Source organism: Coffea eugenioides, chromosome 10 (assembly GCF_003713205.1).
Source record: "Coffea eugenioides isolate CCC68of chromosome 10, Ceug_1.0, whole genome shotgun sequence".
NCBI classification, from domain to species: Eukaryota; Viridiplantae; Streptophyta; class Magnoliopsida; order Gentianales; family Rubiaceae; genus Coffea; species Coffea eugenioides.
The window spans coordinates 36012674-36029333 of NC_040044.1; the positions used below are offsets into that span (position 1 = coordinate 36012674).

At 36.5% G+C, this 16660-nt stretch overlaps 1 protein-coding gene and 1 long non-coding RNA gene across 6 annotated transcripts; both read left to right on the forward strand.

Annotated features, from left to right (window-relative positions):
• The first annotated feature begins 608 nt into the window (after window positions 1-608).
• LOC113749599 lies at window positions 609-6392 on the forward strand. Of its 5 annotated transcripts, XR_003464548.1 has the most exons (6): window positions 609-735; window positions 852-922; window positions 1195-1290; window positions 1923-1995; window positions 4970-5077; window positions 5894-6392. It is a non-coding gene; the product is annotated as an uncharacterized LOC113749599 (long non-coding RNA). The 5 variants fall into 5 exon arrangements; XR_003464547.1 differs by having other exon boundaries at window positions 609-922; XR_003464545.1 differs by lacking the exons at window positions 609-735; window positions 852-922; window positions 1195-1290 and adding exons at window positions 1430-1561; window positions 1702-1772.
• Window positions 6393-7665: 1273 nt separating this feature from the next.
• LOC113748815 (putative pentatricopeptide repeat-containing protein At2g02150) lies at window positions 7666-14810 on the forward strand. The gene is made up of 6 exons (XM_027292384.1): window positions 7666-10166; window positions 11753-11863; window positions 12375-12566; window positions 12665-12735; window positions 13398-13584; window positions 14417-14810. The coding sequence occupies exon 1, from the start codon at window positions 7726-7728 to the stop codon at window positions 10051-10053; it is 2328 nt and encodes a 775-aa protein (XP_027148185.1). The 5' UTR covers window positions 7666-7725; the 3' UTR covers window positions 10054-10166; window positions 11753-11863; window positions 12375-12566; window positions 12665-12735; window positions 13398-13584; window positions 14417-14810.
• Window positions 14811-16660: the final 1850 nt, after the last annotated feature.

The following is a 16660-nucleotide window of genomic DNA, read 5'->3' on the forward strand; positions in this document are numbered from 1 at the left end:
AGATTAGTCTGGCAAAAGTTAGGATACTCTCTGTGTCGAAAAAAAAAAAGACAGTTAAGGATATAAAATCAGAAGATAACTTAATATTGGCTTCATACATAAAATGGACATTAATGCAAGAAAAATGGTTTTCATGGAGCAACTTTTCCAAGGCCAATTATTGGTTTTTTGAAAAAACAATTTTCGTCGAGCAATGTTTCCAATGCCAATAATTGGTTATGCATTCCTTCTTAATTACTTTCAAAATTATACTTTTACACATTAAATTAGAAAATTGGAGGACATTACATAATTGTTACTTATTCCATGTGTCAGTTCTATCATTGCTACCCTAATAATTTCATTCCATAACATCATATGACAATTCAATATACAAACTAATTATATATATATATATGTATACTTCTCAACATAAGTAGATAACATGGCAACTCCATTCAGCCAGAATTTTCGTCGTCCTCTCACGTGCCCGGCATGTGGATTGAAAACATTGTGTTCTTCGCGCATCGCGCGCCTCTTCTCCTCTGACGGTATCCCATGTGCCTCCTGCTGCGTTGTCTGCCGCGCTGCCTATCTGGTAACATGGCAACTCCATTCAGTCAGAATTTTCGTCGTCCTCTCACGTGCCCGGCATGTGGATTGAAAACATTGTGTTCTTCGCGCATCGCGCGCCTCTTCTCCTCTGACGGTATCCCATGTGCCTCCTGCTGCGTTGTCTGCCGCGCTGCCTATCTGGTAAACTTGTTTCTCTGTCCGGGACTATCACATGGCTCTTCTTACCGCTACCGTCTCTCTCTCTCTCCTTCTTTTGGACAATGCTGCTTCTAAGCCTGCTTCACCGCCCTGCTCAGATATCCGGTTCTCTTCATTCGTTGCTTAAGCTGTGGCTTTGGGGTTTGCTCTTCCCTTCTCTTCTTCCGTGGTGAGCTTTCTTCCTTTTCCTTTTCCTTTTCCTTTTTTCCCTTTTCCCGTTTCCTTTTCCGTTTCGGTGAGATGCAGCCTTTGCCGTGAACTTTCTACCTGATCCTGAGCTTGAGTTTTTTTTTTCCCCCTTCTCGCAGCCGCACAAGGCCCGTGTGGCCAGACATTGGCCGTTCATTTCCCACCCTTTGCCGTGAGCTTTCTACTTGGTCCTGAGCTTGAGACTCATGTTTTTTCCTTTTTCTTTTTTTGGTTTTTCCCCCCTTCTTGCAGCCGCACAAGGCCCGTATAGCCAGACATCGGCCAATTCTAGGTTTCAGTGGTCGGGATCAGCTGCCGCCCGTTCGCTTCTCTTCCTCCTCCTCCGTTGTAAGTCTTCTTGATCTTCCTTTACGATTAGTTGCGGTTTTCTGTGCGAGTTTCTTTTTTTTTCTTTGATTTTTTTTTTTGTGTTCTTTAGTTTTTGGATCCTTTAGGTCCTCTAGATTTACTATTTTGCTCGCCGGAAAGTTGCAAACTTTAGTAAAGCCAGTTATGTGGTTGTGTGTTTTTTTTTTCCTCATTTTTTCCTTATTTTATCTTATGTTATCTTATGTTATCTTATCTTGTGTTGCTTGATTTGAGAATATTTTCTTGCAAGGTATGCTCCGGCTCCCAGAAAGTTGCAAACTTTAGTAAAGCCAGTTATGTGGTTGTGTGTTTTTTTTTCCTTATTTTATCTTATGTTATGTTATGTTATCTTATCTTGTGTTGCTTGATTTGAGAATATTTTCTTGCAAGGTATGCTCCGGCTCGTGTATTTGGGAGACTTGGGTTCTGTTCTCTTACTGGTTCTAGCTACGTGTGCATTTGTGAGCATTTTGAATCGTCCTATTGCCTCGTGTCTGAGTGGTTTCGGCAAATGAACTGCCAATGTCTGCTATATAGCTTATGTTCACCACTGATGCGAGCCATCTTCTTATCTTACTCTTTCAGTGATTCTTGGAACTGTTTCCTTACAGGCCAAGGAGTTGCCGTCTTTTACCTTTTTCCCCATCCAGAACGCAGGCCTTCTGTTTTTTCTCTCGAACCAAGGTACGATCTTGCCCCTCCTGGTTGTTCCAGGGTTGTTCCAGTGTCTGGTGCGTTTTGTCATGTGATGCTTTTTGTCTGTGGAGTGTTGCGCTTTTTCCCTCCCCTTCTGGTCCCCCACCTTTTGCTATATTGTCTTGTGCTCCAGAAAATAAAAGGGAACTGTCCCTTGACCAAAAAAATAAACTCTTCTGTTTTTTGTTCCTCTTCTCTGTTCTTGGTCTGTTGCTGATGCCTGTCTCTACATAATTTGGTTTTCTTTTCATCATCATTTAGACAAATTTTGAATTTTTGTTGTTGCTTGGTAAAGTTTCTGCCTTTTTGGGATTTTTTTTTGAATTGGTGCATTGGAGGGAACCCTTTTTTTTTTGGCCCCTTTTGCTATTATGGTCTGTGAAACTTTATTGCCCCTTTTTTGCCCCTTTTTTGCCCCTCGTTTATTGCAATGTCGCCAACCATTGGATGGTCAAGGCCTATATTTCTGAGATTCTTTGATAATGTGCCTACAACATCGTGATGTTTACATTTTAAAAAAATCCGAATATTTCAATGGTTCATGGTTGATTAACTTGATTAACCAAATTAGTTTGTTTCTATCCGTATTGGAGAACTGCTTTTCTCTTTTAGCTGAAATTAGTTTTAAACTTGCATGTCCTTTTTTCCGGTTCTCCTCTTTTTTATGTTGCCGTCTGTTCCAATTCTTACACCTAGGGATCTGCTCCTTTACAGAGGTTTTACCTCGTGCATTTAAATTTTTTCCCCTAGCTTTAGATAATTAGGTTTTTTTTTCACTTAGAGAAATTTTGTTGTTTTTGGTTGTTGTTTGATCATTTTCTGCCTTTTTGGATTTTGGTTAAATCGATGAATTGGAGGGGAATCTGCTTCCCTTTTGACCTTTTTGCTATCGTGCTCTGTGATACTTTATTGGTTTTTTCTTTTTTGCCTATCTATAGATAATCTGTTTCTTTTTTCATCATCATCGTCATCGTTTGCAGCAAATTTTGATGCTTTTGGTTCCTGTCTACTTGGTCAAGGTTGGGGCTTCTGTCTTTTTAGGATTTTTTGTTTAATTGATGCATTGGAGGGAAATGTGCTTTTCTTTTTGCTTTTTTGCTATCATGGTCTGTCACACTTAACTGGCTTTTTGAACCCTACCTCTTGATATTTTTTTTCCCTACACTCGGAGAAATTTTGATGCTTTTTTGTTGTTGTTCGATAAAGTTTTTGTCTTTTTTGGATTTCAGTTTAATTGATGAATTAGAGGGAGAACTGCCTTTCTTTTGCCCCTTTAGCTATCATGCTCTCTGATACTTTATTGGTTTTTTTTTTTAGTTAATAAAAAACTCGCTTACTGCGATGTCGTTGGCCATTGGACGATTATGAGCTGTATTTCTGAGATTGCCTGATGATGTGGCTATAACATCATGCTGTCTTATGCTTCTAATACAGTTATATGAACTTTACATTGGCGCAACTTTATGCATGTTTTTTCCGTTGCTCCTCTTTTGTTCGTTCTAAAGTATTTCCCTTTTCTTTTGGTCATGTTATACATTCGACCTCTGCTGCTCTTAAGCGCGCTTATAGAATTGAATTCTCTCAGGTTCTGAACCTGTTTTCCCTTCTTTTTTTTTTCTAGCTACCCATGGAGCCTCTGCGTGTGTCTGAGATCCATAGTTCCCTTCCTCGGTGGACCTCTGTGATCCAGGTCATAGAGGCGTCTCATACTAAAACTACCCGTGCAGGCCATCCCAAAAGTTGTGGTATTGTTGCTCCTTTGGCCTTTGAGTAATTATGGTCTTAAATTTTATAACACTGATTTTTCATGGCTCTATTTGAAAGCCGCTTAAAACCCCTTAAAGATGCTGCTTTGCAAACGTTGTTCATTGGACTGGTGTACGTTTGAAGTACTTAGCAAGATGTGAAAGAATCCATCTTTTCTATGAAGTGCGCTTGATTTTCTATAACTCTGTATGTTTGTGTCTGCCTAAGCACTGAAAAAAGGAAATATATGGTACCTTGGTTTCTTTAAGTATGTCTTCAATTGTGGCAAATTAAATGCTGTAGGTTCTTTGGGCTACAGGCTTGGGTTTTGCAAGTCTCAGAAAGAAGTTTTGTACTTCTACAATTTTGCTTAAAAATTGGAAATTTATGTATTCCATTAATCTTATTTATCTAATTTTGCTTCTATCTTGTTGTCAATATAGAGAACATCAGGTCTTATGAGACAAATAATGACTTTATATTTTCATTCTCTTGGTGGCGGTGGTTTTTTTTTTTTTTTGGTTAGATCTGGTTTTACCCTCTTGATCTGTAAAGAAAATTTTTTTTGGTCCGTGTCTCTTGCAATTCCTATATGCTTTTGACTTTTTGATTTGTAAAGTTGTCAAATGCTCACCTGCATTTATAAAGCAGACCCTCCAAAATTTTTCGGTGATTATAGAATGCAGTAAGGGTATTTCTGCATTGGTGATTAATATGCTTGTTTATTATGTAATGTGATGTATTAAGCTTGAGGAGATGACTTGGATCTTTTGGAATAGCAGAGATTTAGAAAGCCGCCTTAGGAATTCTATTGTGATACTTGATAGTGGATTAAATTTCGGTATAATGTTTTTGCATTTTCTAAATTTGACTAAATTCTAGCAAGCAGGGGTTGATTTCTTGTTTATTTTCCTGCATATTTTATTTTTGCCTGTGATGCTTAATGCAAGTAATGCTATTATCCTATGTATAATCAACTTACAATCCACAAAGAATTGCTTCTGAGTTTCTTATGAATTTATGATGATTAGGACATAGAAATAAATGTTTTTTACTTCTTATAAGTAAACCTTAAAATGGTGGGATGTGCTTCTAACTAGAGAAGGAAGCCACTAGGTGATGGAGGCAATCTGCGTAACTTTTGTCGTTACCATTGATATGTGTTTCGATTTTTCACGTTGATATATTATTTTATTCTGATCTTCCACATGTGCAGGTACAGGTCTAATTTTGATTCAAATGATTGGAGCACACAGTTGGCAAGGACTTAAAATTTAAAACTGGTTATGATTCAGAGGTGCAATTTGGGTGGACATCTCTTTGGGTAAGTGTTCTATTTTTTTGCATTAATTTCCTTGTCTTCAGCTGCTAAGTGTTATGCATTAACTTAACATGTAACATCTATTCTAATTATCAGAATGTTGACTCGAAGTACAATTACTTATGTAAAACGTCAGGTTAATGTTCAATTTGAACCCAATTAGTTGGCTTACTCAGAACCTCAGAGATAGACTACCGCACAAAACAAATTGTACTTGTGTTTTTTTCCTATCTGGTGAGACTCTGAGCATGGGTTTCATTAAATATTTTCCTATTCCATTCCATTGAGAACAATGTGTTAATCTATTAATCAGTAAGGCATAAGATAGTCATTGGCACTTATCTTCTATTCTAATCTTCTGTATTAGATTTGTGTATAATACTTGTTAGACAGCCCAAAGAACAAATATGAAAAAGCTTAAAAAGAATAAATGAATTCAACTTGAAATAGATGTTCTATTTCAACTGATGAGATCAGTAGCATAATTTTGAGTGTGTTATAAAAATTAGCTCCTGCAGACTGCAAGATGCCATATCATGCCATTACTTTTTCTGTTTTCACTAATAGCCACTGTTCAAGGAGCTGCATGAGTTTCATTTACTAAACTCCCTGTTGCTTTATTGATGTATGAGATACATGATACACCTATTAGGAGCGACCCAAGAATGTTTAGGTTGTCTTCTGCTTCCTTCTGCATCATTGATCAACATCCTGGTTTCTAATAGTGAAATTTTTGTACACATCATCATGACATTGTTACTTTATATCCCATTATCTTGAAAGCAAGCTGATCTTTGCTTCCACGAATTTTACCTGCAGGTTGGTAACAGGATTATCAGGATGAGGATTCATGTTTGCGTAGAGCATGTTTAGCCTTCTCGATGCAACGAGGAAATCAAGTATAGAATCAGGAGAAATGATGAATTGAAGGCTGCAGCAAAGGCAAGAGGTGAGGTCATCAGTACCAAGAGGCAACCTGAAGGCCCCAAACTTGGTTTCGTGGTAGAAGGTGCAACTTTAGAGACTGTAACCCCAATTCCATATGATGTGGTCAATGATCTCAAAGGGGTTACTAAGTTCATACTGTGTTGGAGTTCTCTCCGTTTGTTTATCGCTTAAACAATTAAAGACTTGAAAATCTGTTTTTCCCCTCATAGACTTCAAATTAGTGCAGACTTGGTATTTTTTGCAATATTAGTAGGGCCATTGGCCATTCAGTTTTGTGTTTAGTGAAAGTAATGTTGACAAAATGATGATGTGGTACTTGTTTCCAACAATTTTTGTTTACGTGCAATGTCAATTTTGTTGCCGGACTTGAGTGTGTTTTCTGCACGGGATATGTCGTAGCTTCTGTGGATGAGCAATTTGGAAGTTCTTTGGTATAACAATGTGGTTTACAAGCATTATTTTTGTCTTTATAGAGTATTTTCTGAAACAAAAAAGTACTTTGTACAAATATGGATGGTATATAATCTCCACAAGAATGAGTCAGTTGAAAGGCTGCCTGGGTTTTCTACTGGGAAAGAAGAGAGACCAAAGAAATGGCTATTGTGTCGGACGTAGATACTACAGTTTTGGTTAATTCGACCCATAGGCTTGATGAGTACATGTAATTTTAAACAGTACAATAAGTAGAGAGTACTTCCCCTCGTACATGTAATTTCCTCTGTTGCCACTCCTGTTGCTGGTGATGGTGCAGGTGCAGGTGTTTGCGGTGATTCCGAGTGAATATGATAGCCCATACGCTCGATATGGGTAAGTCCACAATCAGCATAGCATGGAAAAAGCTCTACTCCTTTCAATTTCATAGAAAACGCTCAACTGAACAATTAACCACGCACAATTAAGCACATTTGGTCGAGACATTCCTAATATTTAGTTACATTGTCTGATGAACTATGCTATCTCAAATATGAATTTTAGGTGTTTGGTATCCATTCTCGTGTATTCACTAACTAGAAGCAACAAACAAATTTGATAGTGAATGTTTGAAGTGTTTCTTGGATAACTTTGATGTCCTTTTTTTTCTTTTTTAATTCCTTTTTTTCTTTTTTAACTAATAATTAATTATTGTGATTTCTTTTGCAAATAGTTTCCATATGCAAAACAAATTATTGAATAGACATAACTCCATAGACTACATGTTTAAAGATCCATTCATTTTAGATTTTACTAATAATCAGCATATTTTTTCTACATAAATTACAATTTCTATACTTGATATATTTTGCTTTTTGCTCTATACAAAACTCGGCAGGGCATTTTACATTTCCATCGCACGAAGTGCGTTTATGCCTCCTAGTAGGACAGAAAGAGGGAAAAAAGCTAAAACTTTGGAAGCTACTTAACCTAACTGGAGAAAACTTGATTAGGCCCAATAAGCACAACGCGATAACCCATATTTTTATGGAAATGGATTTGGCCCAATGAAAATTTGGGCCGCATTTTACACCCAATTTCTTGATTTCCTTGTGCCGACCATTTTCTTCAACAATTTTCTTGATTTCTTCCATCAAAAAGCAGTGCATCATAAACCCTAAAAACCCTCCCTTTCTCCATCATTATTCAAAATTCTGATTTTGCGTTTTGAAGGGAAGAAAGAAAACGTATGCAGAAATGAAAGCTGCTGGTTTAATATCTCAACGGAAGCAATGACTGAAGATGTTTTGATTTGCTTTATTGGTGTAGCCATGTTAATTATTGTCCGCAGCCTTTTGGGCAGCATCAAATTCATCAGAAAAGCTCATTCTTACCCAGTAAGATTGCACTCTGCCCCGCATTTGATTCCTTCATCTTGTGCTTTTTCACGGGAATTCATGATGTTGGTCACCAGTTTTTATTGCTTTTTTCAAAGCCCATATTCCTCAGAAGCTGCTGGTTCTAGTGGTAGATTAAATGATAAAGGATTTGACAAGGAAATGATAAGGAAAATTGTGAATGAAGGTAGATGGGATGATTTTAGGATATTGGAATTGCTTAAATCTGCTTTAGCTCCCATTTGGGTTTCCAGAATCTTGGTTGAGTTGAAGCAAGAACCTACATTGGCTCTGAAGTTGTTCCACTGGGCAAAAACCCAGGATAAATTTTGTCATACTACAGAAAATTATTGTATAATTGCCCACATTTTGTTCTGTTCTAAGTTTTATTCTGAAGCCAATTATGTTCTTAAAGAATTGGTTAGTTTAAATAATGGCAACAAGGTGTCCCCTTGTTGCAGTATAGTTGATGTTTTGTGGGCGACAAGGAATATTTGCTTTCCCGGTTATGGAGTTTTTGACGCATTGTTTAGTGTTTTTGTTGAGTTAGGCTTGCTTGAGGAAGCAAGCGAATGCTTTTTGAGGATGAGAGGGTATAGAGTTCTTCCAAAGCTACGGTCTTGTAATCATCTTTTGCATAGGCTTTCTAAGAAGGATGATGCAATCATGGCGAATAAGTTTTTTGGAGATGTAATTGACGCTGGGATTGTTTTGTCGGTATATACGTACAATATTATGATTGATATTTTCTGTAAAGAAGGGGACTTGGAAACAGCACAAAGGTTGTTTGCACGGATGAAACAGATGGGTGTTAGTCCAGATACTATTACTTACAATACTCTTTTAGATGGATATGGAAAATTTGGCCATTTGGAGGATGTGTTTGGTTTATATGAAGAAATGAAAGATGCTGGGTGTCCCCCTGATGTGATTACATATAATACATTGATTAATTGTTCTTGTAAATCAGAGAAAATGCCAAAAGCATTTGATTTTCTCCGTCAGATGAAGGACAGTGGTTTAAAACCTGATACGGTAACTTATAGCACATTTGTTGATGCTTTTTGCAAAGAAGGACTATTGCAACAGGCTCTCAAGTTTTATCTGGACATGTGGAGAGTTGGTCTTACTCCTAATGAATTTACATATACTTCTTTAATTGATGCAAATTGTAAAGCAGGTAAATTGGATGATGCTTTAAAACTACTCAAAGAGATGTTGGAAATGGGATGCAAGTTGAACATTGTTACTTACACCGTATTGGTAGACGGCCTTTGTGAAGAAGGGAAGATGAAGGAAGCAGAGGAAGTTTTCATTGCAATGGAGAAAGATGGGATAATCCCAAATGAGAAGATATATACAGCTCTTATTCATGGGTATATAAAAGCTAACAGGATAGAACATGCTATGGAAGTTCTGAATCAAATGAAAGAAAACCAAATTGAACATGACTTATTCCTCTATGCAACTATTGTCTGGGGTGTATGCAGTCAAGGGAATTTGGATGAAGCCAAGCGTCTACTTAATGAAATGAAGGGCCATGGTGTCAAAGTGAATCATGTGATATACACTACACTTGTTGATGCATATTTTAAGGCAGGAAAATCTGCTGAGGCATGCAGTTTACTTGATAAAATGAAGGGAAAAGGAATTTCCCCAACAATTGTGACCTACAGTGTGTTAATTGATGGTTATTGCAGATTGGGATCTATACAAGAGGCAGTTGATTGTTTTAGTAGAATGCAGCAGATTGGTTTGCAACCTAATGTTGTAGTTTACACAGCACTTATTGATGGCCTGTGCAAAAGTAAACGTATTGAGGATGCTAAAAGTTTGTTTGATGAAATGATTGACAAGGGTATATTTCCAGATAAAATTGCTTATACGGCTTTGATGGATGGAAATTTGAAAAGTGGAAAGGTTGAGGATGCCTTGGAATTGCGGAACAGAATGGTTGAAACTGGCTTGAAGCTTGATCTTCATGCCTACACTACTTTGATATCAGGACTCTCAAGATGTGGTGACATACAACGAGCAAGGAATTTGTTTGACGAGATGATTGAAAATGGTGTCCTTCCTGACGTGATCATATATGGTTGCCTTATCAGGAAATATCACGAGCTTGGTGACGTTAATGAAGCTCTTTTCTTGCAGAATGAGATGACTAGAAGAGGTCTTTTCCCAGTCAGAGGTCAATATGCTGTTCAAAATGTACAAACCTGAAAAACCAGAAGGCGCTTGTTGATGAAAAAAGTTAAACCATCTCACCTGGTGAAAGAGTAAAGCAATAAGATTATCTCGTTTCGTCGTCAACCTTTTTCATCTTCCAAAATGAGGTGACTAATTGCTGTTAGTTTTTTCCTCTGAACTCTCTTACTACCTCAAATTAATAGGTAAATGTTCCCATGTTTAAGATTGTTAAGGAAAGTTTGTATAGTAATGGCTATGGAGTTGGCTACAATTTTCACTGTATCAGTGCATTTATACATCATGCTCTTTTTGCTTTTCTTTTTTTTTTTTTCTTTTTTTTTTTCTCTTTTTTCCTTTTTAAACATATACAGGACTCTACTCTCTTAATGGAATTAATTAACATAAAATGCACTTCTGGAGTTTGAGTTTCATGAGGTGAAAGTAAAGCAAACTGAATTTGCACTTGGATGTTCATTTATCAGGAAATGTTTTACAACTTAAGCCTGACTATTTTTGTAAATGTAGCATGAAGAGTATGAAATACCTACTGCATAAAAGGTGCATAGGTTCGCATTTTGTATTGGAAGAGCAGTTACTGGTTTGCCTGAAGGAAAAGTGGCATATGCCCATGAGAGAGAAGTGCAGAAAATAAGACTAGTTAAGCCACTTAGTGTTAGCCCCATAGCACTTGGATTGAAGGAATGGGAGGGAAAGGAAAGGAAAGGAATTGGAGTGATTTGGTTTTTGTTGTTTGGATTGATTTTTGAAGAGGGAAAGGAAAGGATAGGGAGGGAAAGGGTCTAGTTGTTTTGTTGAGTTATGGTTTTTGCCCAAAAGTAGGTGGAAATGGAGGGAAATGAAACCAAATTAATTGAAATAATTAAATTTTTTTAATAGATCATTTTCTCTATCTTTTCCAGTAAATTAACACTTGATCTTTTCCTTTCCTTTGTTTTCCTTCTTCAATCCAAACAAAAATTCAGTATTCCCTTTCCCTTCCATACTTGATCCAAACAAGATGGATGAATGCCACTTTCCTCTACTCTCCTTTCCTTTCCTTTCCATTGGTGTCCTTTCCCTTCTTTTCCCTTCCTTTCCTTCAATCCAAATGGTGCCATGATCTCCAAAGGGGAGAGAAACAAGAAAAATGGAACCCACTTTCAAAAATTCCATGTGTGACATTGCTTATGGAGATAATTTAATATTGTTTTCTGACTGCTTTATAAAGTAGGGTGTCCTGCAAAAAGATCCAGTTTTGGCACACTAAGTTTCCAAGATTCTCACATGTTTTATATTGGTCATTTTCAATGGTTACCCTAGCCTATTTGAGAGCAAAGACTATTAGTAGTTCCTGATTCCATACGATCTTAAATGTGCCCAGAATGTATTTGTTTAGCTCCACTTGCACCTCTCACTCTCTTGTGCGCGCGCACATGCTTACAATTGGTTGTACTAACCTATTTTCTTTTGTTTTTGTGGGTCTTATACTTTTCTTTGTGAACTTCTTTTCTTGGTGTTTGTTTTCTTTTCTCCTTTTTGGGTCTTGTCCTTGTCTGTACTGTTCTGGATAAGGATTTTTTTAAGGTCTCTCTAGCTCTTTATCAACATGTCTTCTATTAAAAAAAATAAAATGGATTAACGTAGAGAAGTTATAGATATTATTGTTTTGTTTCTGAATAAGTTACCACTGCTCGATATGTTCTCTTACAATAATGCTACTTTGGAAACGCAGGTGATAAAATACCAAAAGCTGGGGATATGATTCAATATTCAAAATATGGACACTGTATTCTTTGCAGCAAATAAAAACCCAAAGAAGCAACTATTCCAATTTTTATACCATGTGAGTTGATTATTTGATCATATGTTGGTTAGCATTTTCTTTGAATTTGTGGTAGGATTCTTGTTTAGCAACATATTGCCAAGCAACTAACTATCCCCTTGATTTTTTATGATGTTCTCCTTTAGTTTCTAGTTGTGTGTCAAGCTTATCTATGTTTTCCTCCTACTATGAGCCTAAACAATTTGGAATTTATGGTAGATGGCAGTAATATTTTAGGTTTTAAAAATTCCAGTTGGTTGAAATCTAGTTTTCATCATATTTGATCAGAAGTTAATGTTCCATTTATATTTTATTCTATTCTGCTTACTTCTTTAGATATTTATCATCGTGACTAAAGTTCTTTTGGACATGTTGGCTTCTATTTTCATCTACCAAAAATATTTTCTTACTATAAGGTTTGGTGGGTTCTGGAAGAATTACTATCATTGAGATGCTATCCTTCGATGGATTCATAATCTGAACAAGTCAGTTACTGAATATTGAATAAATTGTTTCTGCTGTAATTTTGTAGAGAGTAGCAAAAGTAGATTTGGGGGTATCTTCTGTGGTTAGTCAATGAAGATGCTGCAGAGTTGGATCTGAAAGTGAAAAGGTTGAGATTGGCTTGGAGAACTTTCTTATCAAGTCAATTAAATCTGCAACTAAATTACGCAATTAGAAGAATTCTCCTGATAAAAGGTGGATGCTTTCATTAACCAATAAGGTAAATCTTTTTCCTCACTGAATGTCTTGTCTATCAACTCATCAAAGGTATAATTTTTATTTTGAAAGTGTAACTACCCCTTGTTAACTTTCAAACAGTGTGAATCTGAAGAAAGCCGCGATGTATGCAGTCAATGTATCAAATTCGTGTGGAGTGTACTATAAAGCAGGTGAACCCCTCACTTCCTATATGAGGAGAACAGATTGTCTTTCCCTCTCTCTGTCTCTCCCTCCCTCATTTTTTTCAAAGAAGAGTATAAGCACACAAACAGAGCTAGATAGGCAGGCTTTTCACAAAGAAAATGAAGAAGATCCTGTTTGAGCTATTTCATCACACTAAAGACTCTTTCTGTTATCTAAGTTATGATTCTTAAGAATGAGAAGCAGGAGAGAGTGTTTAACTCTCTCTCTCTCTCTCTCTCTCTCTTCCTTCCCCACCTCTCTTTTCCTTTACAATTGGTAAGATGTTGAAAAGTAGATGGTTCCATGTTGACATTTTCTGGTGCACCTTCACATTATGTAACTTCTGAATGCATATTCATAGTCAATCAGATCCATTGTGTTTTCACGTGCCATTCCTCTCTTGCTTTTAGCATGAAAGAAGTATTTGTATCAGTTGTATTTATTAGTGCAAATATGGCTTATAAGTAAAAAGGTATGTGCACGTAGCTCAGAATTGTTTCTAATGACGCCTGAATAATGAATTAACAAGCGAATTGGCTTTTGCTGTTTGCAATATGGAATATGTGTATTGTTGGAGTCATACATTTAGTTGCAAAGGTTCAGTTCCCAGTGCTGGCTACCCTTCTAAGGTTGAAGATTTTTTGTGTAGGTTTCAGCTTGTAATGTGATGATTTGGAAGCACCAGCTTGATGACTGGAGGTATTGGATGACAGTGAGAACATTTTCAGCTGCTATTTTGAGTGTATACATCTGATACCCCACTGGGCAGAGGTGCTGTTGTTATTGGGTGCTTCCAGTAAGCAGTACAGAGATGAGTAGTAATGTGATTTTGAGAGGTAATAGTCTTGTTTGCGACTTTGTATATTTTCTTCTACTTATTTTGTTAGATGATAAAGATGGTGTATTCGAGATTGGTGTGCTGCTATTTACATTAGTAATTGGCATAGTGTATGGTATTCCTTTCTACTTTCATCTTATCTAATTCTGATAGTGTCCAGATCAATAATGTACTTGGATTTTGTTTATTTAATTCATGCTGTATCACTACATTTCGATAAAGTAGTTAAATATTGATGCAGCATGGGTTGAAAGAAGTGAGGTAAATAGTGAGGTGCAGTAGGTAGTCTTAATAATAATGTAGGTGAAAAAATTCTTTTAATTCTTTATATAGGCTCATTAACTTTTAGAAGGTTTTGTGGATGACACGTTTCTACCATAAGCTGGTCTTCATGACTGACTAGTATGTGGTAGGCAAATTGCATTATATCATTTTAGCAAAAAATGAATTAACTATAGCTAAGTAAGCAAAAAGAGGCCTTAATTACAGTTGAGGGGTAGCATCATGTGTTATAGAATCCATGCCAGGGGACAGTGATCCAGTTTAGTAGTTTTTTGTGGAAGCGACTTTGGTACTGCAATAATGATGATGCCGTATAGGAGAGGCCTATGGGTGCAAATTGATACTTGGACTTTCATCCCAGGTTTGCTGATTTCCTTGTCAGATAGAGAGGAACCAGCTGCAATGTCTATTTAATTTTCCTTGATCTAGTGTTTTAATTTGTTTCCTTTGGGCATTCGGAGAATTGGAGCAAAGTGTTTTTCATGCTTAATATCTTTGCGGATTTAAAGTACAGTTGAGTGTACCAATTCATTTCTTTTGGCATGTAGGTTTTCCATCGTGTAAGATCCTGAAGACCATCCCTTGAAGCGAAAGAAGAAAACTTATGGACTTCTAATTCTTGGAGGTGCTTTCAGAACAACTGAGATGATAATGTTACAGAACATTTTTCTCATTCTTTGCTCAGATTAACCTTCGCTTGTAAACAACCAAAAATTAAAAAAAGACCTGCACCTGTAACTTAGCCAAATAGATGGTTGGCTAAGGTCATAACAACTTGCAGATTTGCAACAGACTTGATGAACTGCAAATTCTTCTGCATTACATATCCAGAAAACCTTTACGATATGTGACATACCTGATTACACGTTTGTAACACACTTAAACTGCATTTTTTTCTGCAATTTCCAGTCATCAATGGCAAGGCATTACCATTAATATCAACATCCCACAATGGGAAGCAAAGCTTCCATTGGATACCATGCTGTAAGTAGCTAGCAACAAGAGCTAGTCTATTAACTTTATTGTTACTAATCCTATCTTCTATGCTTCTCGTGAACGTGCAACTTGCAAACATTTGCTTTAGATGATTCAGGTCCTTTAGTATTTTAGCCAGCATTGCATCATTGATAGCGGGACTAGAGATTTTGTGCAGCAATTTTCTGTTGTCAATTAGGACTTGAATTTCGGTGCAGCCTTGCTCGCGTGCTTTTAACTAGAGCCAACCTGATCCCATTTGCTAATTCCTCAGGTGAAGCACCACAATCCTCTTGGCAGTGCCCATGCTTGATTGAGACTTGATCCTTCCAGTTACTACTCATGATGCCAATACCAATCTTGCTGCTTGTTGGCCCCTTCTTAGTTCCTACCGCATCCTTATGGATTATACTCCAGAATTTTTGGATTATACTCCAGAATTTTTGGAAAAGTAAGGATGCCATACCATCAAGCACGGGGCCTTGTTTGGATGTATTGAGAACAAAGCTTCCTTGATTTCTGCATTCATTTGGCAGGTTATGTGTTGTGGAATACCTTTGAGTACTACCTCCATATCCTTAGCAGGGTTAGCCATCTTGGCTGAGTCATAACTGGAATGGGAATGGAGGGAATTGGTACAATATTGATTTCTGAATCGTCGATTATTCCATATCAAATGCGAATCGCTTTGACTCGGTCGATATTGACCGGCTAAGTTAAAATCGTGTAGTAGAATGTCATCCAAAATCTCGGAGTCGACTTGGAGTTGAATTGGCCAAATCATGAATAGAAAATAAAACACCTAATAATTCACCTCTTCTTTTTTAACTTTTACCCAAAAATTGAACCCCTGGTAGTTAAAACCAAACAAAACATGAACAGAATACAAAAGGCCTGCATCAAATCAATTATTGCCATACAACTACAAAGCCCTGCACCAACAAAAGGCTATCATTCCCTTCATGATTTCTTCTTTTCTTTTTCAGCCACAATCGCAAGGGAAAGGGGAAAGGGGAAAGGGGAAGATAAGATGAGAAAGCAGAGCACAGAATCATTATTTGGAAAAATGTACCATCAATTTCTTCATCAGTTTGCAAGGGAACTTCTTCAAATTTGCAGAGAGGGAACATCAATTTCCAAAGAACGAAGGAGAAAAAAAAAGTGAAAGAGAAAGGGAAAAGAAATAACGAAAGGGACGGCTAAATCTGGAGTGAGAGGAACAATGCTAAAATTGGACAAGCTGGGCTTTTGTACTGGAGGGGACGGAAACAAATAAAAGAATAAATTAAAAGATCTTAAAATCCAAGTTTGGCCCAAGTAATTAAGAGATTGGACTCCTAATCTTAAACTCAAGTATCAGGCCAAAAGATTCGCATCTTCTTTCAAAATAGTTTCTCAATTTTAATTTTTTTTGAATTTAATATTCAGATGTGATCTTTAGATATTTGTAAATTTATGCAATGCATTTTGGCATTTTTTTTTATATATTATTAAGTATATGATTAATTGCATTAGTAGTCATTTATCTAAGTTTTAGTTGGAAAATATATATAGTCATTATTTGGATACATTTTAATGATCATAAATGTAATTTATTTATTCCATGTGTCTCAATTATGTAGCTTAAAATGATAAATTAATTAGAAAAAGGCAAAAAAAAAGAGAGAGAGTTTACTTACAAGTTCCGCTTCGTTAAACAAAAAAATTGAAGTAGGCAAATTGTGAAAGTATAAATTATCTTGTACAATTAAACTTGGTCGAAAAAAATTTAATATATTTAGATAATAAAAAATTAATTTTATTTTTATCTAAATAAT

Excerpts from the sequence above, each read along its gene's own strand:
- LOC113748815 (XM_027292384.1), top strand. The coding sequence starts at position 7,726 with ATGACTGAAGATGTTTTGATTTGCTTTATTGGTGTAGCCATGTTAATT.